This window comes from Rutidosis leptorrhynchoides, chromosome 9 (genome assembly GCF_046630445.1).
Source record: "Rutidosis leptorrhynchoides isolate AG116_Rl617_1_P2 chromosome 9, CSIRO_AGI_Rlap_v1, whole genome shotgun sequence".
NCBI lineage: Eukaryota > Viridiplantae > Streptophyta > Magnoliopsida > Asterales > Asteraceae > Rutidosis > Rutidosis leptorrhynchoides.
Window position 1 is genome coordinate 261531875 of NC_092341.1, and position 9691 is coordinate 261541565.

At 33.4% G+C, this 9691-nt stretch overlaps 1 protein-coding gene across 1 annotated transcript; it reads left to right on the forward strand.

Annotated features, from left to right (window-relative positions):
- The first annotated feature begins 5260 nt into the window (after window positions 1-5260).
- LOC139866995 (protein trichome birefringence-like 19) lies at window positions 5261-9418 on the forward strand. The gene is made up of 2 exons (XM_071855301.1): window positions 5261-5714; window positions 8505-9418. The coding sequence occupies exons 1-2, from the start codon at window positions 5265-5267 to the stop codon at window positions 9297-9299; spliced, it is 1245 nt and encodes a 414-aa protein (XP_071711402.1). The 5' UTR covers window positions 5261-5264; the 3' UTR covers window positions 9300-9418.
- Window positions 9419-9691: the final 273 nt, after the last annotated feature.

Below are 9691 nucleotides of genomic sequence, written 5' to 3' on the forward strand. Positions count from 1 at the left end.
CACTAATTAACACTTTTATAAGTTAAAAACATCAAGAACAAAGAATCTAGTGATTTTAGAAAGTTACCCAAACTTGATGAAATCGGTATGGAATTGAAGAGGAAGATGCAAGGATTCCAAATATGTAATTTGTTTTGCAAAACTATTGCTAGATCGTAAATAGATGATGAATCTTTAAATTGGGTGTTTGAGAGTAAAAGATGAAAGTATCAAGAGTTAGGAGGTGAATGAGTGGAAGAGATGAGGTTTAACCACTTTGACCTAGTCACAACGTTGGTCCATTGGCAAGTTTAGTCCTTCAAGTTTGAAGCGAGTGCGTGAATTACCTAAATGAAATATATTAAAACGCGTATTAACGGAAGATGTTATAATTATATAACGGACTTTAAATAATATAACGGAAGGTAAACGGAAAAAGGTGGGAGGTTACAGGTTACTTAATATTTTTTTGTAATTCATTGGTTTCTTGGAAAAGTAAAAAGCAAAGCACTGTATCTAGGTCCTCTGCTGAAGCAGAATATAGAGCTTTAGCTTCAACCACTTGTGAAATAATCTGGATTAAGAATCTTTTACTTGATTTCAATATTAAAGTCAATTTGCCAGTCCAATTGTTTTTTGATAACAGTTCTGCAATCCAAATTTCTCACAATCCTGTTTTTCATGAAAAAACAAAATACTTTGATATTGATTTACACTATGTCAGAGATAAACAAAGTGCAGGGGTGATTAAAATTCAGAAAATTGAGTCTGCTAAAAACATTAGTGACATCTTAACAAAAGGTTTAACTATTAAGCAACACAATGTGTTGTGTAATGGTTTAGGTCTTTTGGATTTGTTCCAAGCTAAGCTTTAGGGGGGATGTTAAACGGTATTATCATTCAAGCTTGCTGGAACATATTTATATTTTTTCTTATTTGTGGTGTGTTCTAAAATGTTTGCAGGAATTGTTTGTTGCTGTGATGATCAAAGGATTTGTTGCAGTTGCAGATAAAGTTCCAGTCAATTATAAGAGTACCAGTCAAGTATAAGAGATTTAATTTATTAAGTGTGCAAGTTCTACAAAATTGAAGATAATGCTTTTAATTTATTCAAGAATATCTGGGCTGTTTTCTTACAAGCCCAAGAAGCCCAAGTTGCTATTATACAAGAATCCTTTTAAGAAGCCCAAGTCAAAGCCCAGGTTGTCAAAGTGATGGGAGTATAAAAGCTATGTTATCTGCTCATTTGGGGATCGATCAAGTTACACACATTCATTCACTTTTCTCTCATATTAGGGTTTCTTAGCCTATTCATTGATCTGATGAATTAGCAACTGTTATTTTGTGATTCTGTTTTGTTCATTAGACTTGTTAATTGTGGCTATAAGAGTTTAGAGAGATTTTGTTTTTGTTCAGTCTGAATTTCTAATATTTTGATTGAAGATCTGGTTGATTAATTGGTTTATAGATCTTGTGATTGAAGTTCTTTGTTAGTTTTATCATAACGAAAGTAATTAACATGGATAAAGATCCCAGAATATAATCTAACTCAGTACGCACAAATACGCAGTTTCGTGAAAGTAATAAGTATAAATATAAGTCGAAAAAGTCGGGTCATTACAAAGGTATATCTATCCAATGAGTGTCTCGCAATCATCCCAACACTACGATATCTTAAATCATGGTAAACTACGTCTTCTCTGTCCTTAGCTGTTGCATGCTAGCTAGCTTATTTTTATTATAGTGCTTCAATATTTTAAAATACAATTATAAATCAAATCAACCCAACTATAGCCTTTACACAATTTGATATTCCGGATAAAGTGGTGTCTAGGATAAACCGGTTGGATTTGGATGTTGGATTTTTCGAACAGTCGCCAATTTATTGGGACCAAAAGGATCCTGCCTCTCCACACAAGGTGTACCTGGCCACGTGTCTTGGATACTGAATTGTGTATAAACCCGCATCTTAATCTCTAAATTATTTGAATAATCTCTGTTTCAATTCGACCGCTCGTGGAACGACCCTAGGTCATAATTTCCCTTGCTAACCCATACGAAGGATAATAGATTTAGGCCCAGCACATATAAATTAAACATTCAGCCGCTGCTGATATCCTGAATTGACCTTTAGCGACCTAACGACATCGCACTAAAATAAACCGTCCGTTTTGGCCATATCAATAACCCATTTAATGTGTTGATAGAACATGATATAACATTCATATTGCCCTTTGACAAAAATAGAACCTTAAACAAAATTATTTTGATTCAACCATCTCTTTCTCGAATTGACTGCTTGAATCGTATATTTTGCACACCAACTAATCAAATTCTATTCCTTGTTATTTTTATCTCTTTTTTTGAGATTCAGAAATAGTAACTGATTCAATAAATCTATGAAGGTTCCGAAATAAATAAGTTATTTATCTTATTATTAATCACGGATTTTATATATCTAGAACGGCCCTCACAAATAGCAAATACTAATTTGTTAAGAATTAATTGGATTGAAGATATAGCGTCATCATTCGCTGGAATTGAAATATCCGCGAGATCGGGGTCACAATTTGTATCGATTAAACAAATTGTTTAAATTCTCAACGTGATACATTCTTGAAGGTTCGTATATTCTTCGTGCTGATCAATGATGATTACAATATCGGGTAACCCCGTCATATATTTAATCCCGCCCAGATATGTTTGCAAATGAGATAATTGTCTTTTCAACATAGTCGCGTCTCTTTTCGGAAGACGGTGGAGTCCCCCTATTTTTTGTTCGGTTCTCAAGTCTCTAAACTTATGAAGTCTCGTTTCTGTAGTGGACCAATTCGTTAACATACCACCAAGCCATTTTCCATTAACATAATGACACCGAACCCTTATTGCAGCCCATGCTACTGAATCAGCTTCTTTATTTTTAGTGCCAACAACTAAGAATTGTTTTCCCTTACTTGCTGCATCAAAAACCAAATCATAAGCTTCTGATAAAAAAACGAGCAGTTCTAGTAACATTTGTAACATGAATACCTTTACGTCTTGCAGAGATATAAGGTGCCATTTTAGGATTCCATTTCTTAGTACCATGGCCAAAATGAACTTCGGCTTCCATAATCTCTTCTAAATTAATGTTCCAATATCTTCTTGTCATTTCTCCCCACACTGCCTCCCCCTTAAAAAAAGCGAAGAGGTATCCTGAAATATAAAAATGTTCCGATGGAACCTTCTCTTGTAACATAGATTGGCGTAGAGACACAGCCCAAGCCAATATTCTGTTCTATTTGTTAATTTTTTGTTTACTATTACCAAATTCAATGACTATACTAACAAATTTAAAAGATAAAAGAAAGGGGTGAACCTGTTCTTAGGGATCATTAAATCTTAAAAAAAAAAAGACAATTGTTCTTGTCTAGCATATAAATTCTTTGAAAGGCAAGAATCAAATAATTTTTTGTGGTCGAACAAAATATCTTTCATTTCCCCCGTAATAGATTCTTTTATTATTTTTCAAAAACCATGTTGTTAGGAAGGGAGAAGTTTTAATGATTGTACGTTTCTCTAATATATGCATTTTAACGATAACTCTAAGAGTTGTCGTTCGCATTTTCTTATAGTTTAGTAATCAACTACTAACCGGTTGTTGAAAAAATGAAAAATTGTCTCTCGAGTTGGAAAATGCGATCGATGTCTTTTGGTGGAAGAATTGTTCTTATTAAATCGGCGTTGTCGAGTCTTCCTTTGTACTTCTTCTCGCTCTTTCGTGCTCCGAATAACGTGTTAAAATTATTAGAGTGTGTGAGAATGAAGTTCTTTTGGGGTGGGGATGATTCGGGCTCAAAAATTTCATGGGTAAAATGGGACACTATTCTAAAACCTTACGGGGAGGGGGGTTTAAATATTGGGTCTCTAAAAGGAAAAAATTTGGCTTTGCTCGCAAAGTGGTGGTGGAGGTTTAAAACCGAAACTAACTCACTTTGGGCTAAACTTATCCGTAGCATTTATGGTTCGTGTGGCAGCTTAGGGTCGGGAGGTGACTTAGGTTACCAACCCTCTCTAGGTACGTGGTATAACATTATTATTGCAGGAAATTCCATAGAAGAGTTGGGGATCGAGTTCAAGAATTCATTCAAAAAGGTGATCGGTAATGGGGAAATGACATCATTTTGGGAAGATAGGTGGTTCGAAAATAGGCTGCTCAAGGAAGTGTACCCGCGTTTATATAGACTGGAAATAGATAAAAAGGCTTCTGTTCGCTGCAGACTCTCAAATGGAAGGACTAACTGGGCCTGGGCCAGAGATCCATTGGGTCGTGGCCTGGGAGAATTGGATTCGCTGCAAGCACAGTTAGCATCCGTAAGTTTAAGCGAGGAGGAAGATGCTTGGGAATGGTCTCTCGACGGCAACAAAAAATTCACGCTTCGTAAGTTATCTTGTTTATGTGATGAAGCTATATTGGCTCCGGACACCAACTCATCAAGTACATTGCGAAATAATCTTGTTCCAAAAAAGATCGAGGTTTTTGTATGGCGTCTAATGAAGAAAAGGCTTCCGGTAATGCTCGAGTTAGACAAAAGAGGCATTGATTTAAATAGTGTTCGATGTCCTCTTTGTGACAATGATCTTGAATCAACGGATCACGCTTTCATTTTTTGTTCTTATGCGATTGACATTTGGAACCGGGTTTTCCGTTGGTGGGGCTTAGGTGCTTTTTCTAATCTAAGTTTCCACGAATTGCTAATAGGAAATTGCGGTGTCCCGATGTCGTCGTATGGGAGGAAAATATGGCAAGCCATCGAGTGGATTAGTGTTTATAGTATTTGGAGAATTCGAAACAATAAAGTCTTTCGTGGATCTTCGTGTAGCGCCTCGGTAATTCTTAACGAAATCCAAGTCAAGTCTTTTGAATGGATTTCCCTTAGAGCTAAAGAAAAAAAGTTCGATTGGCTTACTTGGCTAAGTAGTCCGAGCGTTTATCTTTCATGTTAGTTTAGCTTTACGGTTGCTATCTTTGCAACCTATATTGAGATTTCTTGTTGTTTTGTAATTATGTACTCATAGTGTAGTCTTTCGTTTGGTTATCTATAAAATTGCTTGCTTTTAAAAAAAAAAAAAAAAAAAAAAAAAAAAACATCTACTAATATTATTTAAGATTTGTGATTATTTTATTTTATATATCTAAATCTAAATTCTGATCTAACTATACTTAAAATAAACAAAATAAAAACAACCCCCACCACCTTTGTTTTGGGACTTGTACCCTTCTCACTCTCTCTCTGTTTCTCTCAATGAAGGTGACTGAGATTTCAAATGGGAAGAACAACAATCACCATCAAGGTACAACCCTTAAAAGCACATCCAAAACCCTAATACTTGTATCCTCAATACTCATCATCTTAACAGTTGTACATCTTTATCTTCCTGTAAACAAAAATCCAATATTCACAAATGATAATAGTCATAAATGTGATGTGTTTTCTGGTGAATGGATCCCTAATCCGGATGCTCCATATTATAATAATAGGACATGTTGGGCGATCCATGAACATCAAAACTGTCAAAAATACGGACGACCCGACTCGGATTTCATGAAGTGGAGATGGAAACCCGATGGGTGTGATTTACCCATTTTCAACCCGTATGATTTTTTGGAGATTGTGAGGGATAAATCTTTGGCTTTTGTGGGTGATTCTGTGGGTAGAAATCAAATGCAATCCTTGATTTGCTTGCTATCCAGAGTAAGTTCTTCCACATTATTCATTTCCTTTTTAATGTTAAATTTTAATTTTATATTTTATATATTTTGTTTTTATTATTTGATTTGATTTTTCCTCTACTATTATCTTACGTTCATAATATAATATTCTAGCTTCAATATATTCGATAACGTGACTTTGACCACGTTTATATAGAGACAAAATAGTGGGTCGGTTTGGACTATTGAGTACGTCAATTTGTCAAAAATGATATTACAATTAGTTAAGATACATTGAATTAATATTGATTGTTTTTTTAATTTAAAATGTGTTTGATTGAAAATTATAAAGTAATAAATGGAAAGATTCGTTTTCTTATGTTATATACTCCGTATTTTGGTAAAAAAAATATTAATAACGTGAATTATTAGGTTGAGAAGAAGAAGGTAACATATTATCACATTTATGTTAAAGTTAATTGCTTCGCTTTTAGGACATTATTTCCTTGTTTAATTTATATTTAAATTATTAATGTACTGTATATTTTTAGAGAAGAATGTTTTCCAAGAGAAATATAAATTTTATCGATGAAATGAGGAATTATAAAGAATCAATTACTTTAAACGGGTTCAGCCTCTTGTTGGTCAAAATATAAAAAAGCTAGCAAACTCAAATAAAGTTAAATGTACAAGACCTTGTTGTGGTAAACAAGGGGAATTATGGAATTGTAGAGAAAAACTATGCTGACGTGTTAATGTTCTGAAGAGAACAAAAAGTACTGTAATTAATGTTGTGTCGTAGAATGTTTTTGGTAATGTGATAAAAATATAACTGGTATAAGTAAATAATAAAATAAGAAAACTAATTAAAAAGATATAGGCCAATCAAAATTCTTCACGATACTTGACAACTTAGGACTTGCACAACGCCCCTTTGTGCGAGTTGTGATTTAGCATGTAGACAACGATCACATAGACAATGATGCTTGTTCGCGCATGGTCTAATTACATAGGCTATTTTGTGGTATGGTGGGCCAACCTCAATGAAATGTCTGAATAATAACTTGATTTGCGGAAGCATCCTTCATCCGGAAAACACCTAATAGTTTAATTACATGTAATTGTACTCGTAATACTTTTCAAATCTTTATGATAGTTAACATTTAAAAAATTATGATATTTTAATTTTTGTGAATCTATTAATTTAATTATAGTAATGTGATTCTTGTTAAAAACTTTTCTTATTACTTTTTAGTTCAACAAATTTTAAAATAAAAATTGAAAATTATAATAATTCGAGATATTATACTATATTTATCAGATATAAAAAACAAACAGTCTTTCATATTCAGTTTACAGACCATCACTAAGATCTTCACACAAAAACATCTTAAAAAACAAAGCACCCAATACTCCGTATATTTTATCGTACAATTAATTGATACAGAGTACGCAATTTTTATAAATTGATCAATTTCAATTGTGAATAATTGAATATATCATCAGCCTTCTAGAGTATTCACCTCAACAACACGAGAGAGAATCAAAATAAACCCGATCATTTATATTCATTCAATACACAATATATCGTTCATCATCACAACGATGTATAACGAGCTAGAAAACAACGATCTAACGTTAGAAGACAAGATTTATAAATTTACAATTAGATTATCTCTATTCTGGCCGGTTATGTCATCTATTTTATTGACACAAAACTACAAAGAAATATAGGTGATATGTATGTGTCGTCCTATTTTTCCATCTTGCTAGACTTTATAGATCCTTCCATCAACTAAAAGAAAAAACCTGGTGTTATTAAGCCATCCGAGGCTATTTTAATAGGAGACGGATCATCAAATGTCTTGACATATAAGATCGCTAATCCAAACTGGAAACGAATAAACCAGGAGACGATCGATGGTAACATGAAGAAAGTGGTTCCTTAGTGCATTTTCAGTGGTTGTTTGTGCTTACTTAGTTGTATTTCTTTATTTATTTTGTTTTGTTTGGTTTTGTTTATTGTCGCGTTTTTTTTCGCTTTTTTGATTAGTTAGGGGCTCGGTGATAGGTAGTGTTAGGTTTTTGATTGTTTAAGCTTTCTAGGTTCGAGTCTCTATGCTATCTTTTTGTATCCCCCATTTGAGAGCGTTTTCTTTTTTAAAAAGTTTTCATGTTATTTTTACAAAAAAAAAAAAAAAAAAAACCCTTTGCAACTCAGTCTCTCATCTATAAAAGGAAGTTAAATAGTAAGTCTTCATACTACATCTTTAGCAACAACTTGTGTTATTCAATTTGCATCTTTTCTTTTACATTGAATAAAGCAAGTGATTAGTGGCTTTATACATCAACAAACAGCTTCAAAAGATACTATGAAATCAAGATTAGAGTGAGTTTGTAAATGTACTTCTAACAACAGCAATTTTCAAATGACAACAACCTTTAAAGACTCATTAAAATGCACCAAATTGTTAAGGTGCATCAAATTGTATGTACTAAGCGGTTGGAATAATCCCTGACAAAATTCAAGGATTATCTTCATCCTTATAGTACATTATCGAGCCCCTAAAAAACAGATTTCGGATGGTACTCGTGTTTATAAGAGATTTTTTTAGTGTAGCCGGTACTTTAATTTCCGTTTGTTATAGCTTTAATCGTAATTTGTATCCTAGTTTAAACGTATTTTCTCCTTGTTGGTGCTGCCGCTTGTTTTTGTTTGCTTACTTTGGTTATGGCTCGTTTTGGAGTCTTTTGTATCCATTTACTTTATTTTAGAAAATATAGGAAGATAAAACAAATAATCTAGTTTCTCTTTGACATTTTGAATTTTCAGGTTGAGTACCCTATAGATAAATCCAAGACAAAAGACGAGAACTTCAAACATTGGTACTATGTCTCTTACAACTTCACACTCGCCACATTTTGGTCACCATTTTTGGTAAAATCTGAAGATGCCGGGTTTGATGGCCCAACCCACAACGGCCTCTTCAACGTATACCTAGACGAGTTCAACGAGAAATGGACCACCCAAATTGACAATTTCGATTATTTGAGCATCAACCTAGGTCATTGGTTTTGGCGGCCTATGATATATTATATCAATCGTCAGATCATTGGTTGTAGATTTTGCGGATTGAAGAACGTCACTCATTCGTCTATGACATTTGGATATAGACATGCAATAAGAACCGCATTCAATGCTATTAACAGTAGAGATAAATTTAAAGGTATAACAATTTTACGAACTTTTGCACCCAATCATTTTGAGGGTGGAGAATGGAATACTGGTGGAAATTGTTTGAGAACAAAGCCATATAAAAAGAATGAGATAGCATTAAATGATCTAAATTTGGAACTATATATGGCACAAATTGAGGAGTTTAGAAGGGGAGAAGAGATGGGAAAGAAAAGGGGTTTAAAGTATAGGCTTTTGGGTATAACGAAAGCTACATTACTAAGGCCGGATGGACACCCAAGTAGATATGGACATTTACCCAATGCAAATGTAACTTTGTATAATGATTGTGTTCATTGGTGTTTACCTGGGCCGATTGATACATGGAATGATTTCTTGCTTCATACGTTGAAGATGGAAAGTGTAAGATCAGTCCAAGAGAAATTACATTAAAGAGTTTAAGATGAACGAAATTGTTGTTGATTATACATTTTTTGTTAGCTTACCTTGTTTATTTTTGTTATTTATATAGGCTTAGGGTCGTTTTACTTTCCACTTAATGATCTGTTTCTGTACAGCTATTAATTCAGGAAGTAAAATTGTTATTTCTTTTGTCACTTAATCTGAAATTTGCTCTTTTTTCAGAAGATATGGAATCAGACACTACTCCATAAGAATAAGAGACAAATGGAAAAAGAGTTAAATTCAGAATAATGTTATAATTCAGTAGGCTTATAACTACCTTTAGAGGTTTGATTCTTGATGTTATAATTCAATAGGCTTATAACTACCTTTAGAGGTTTGATTATTGATTAAGAATGCTAATAATGAAGTGTAAGAACAAA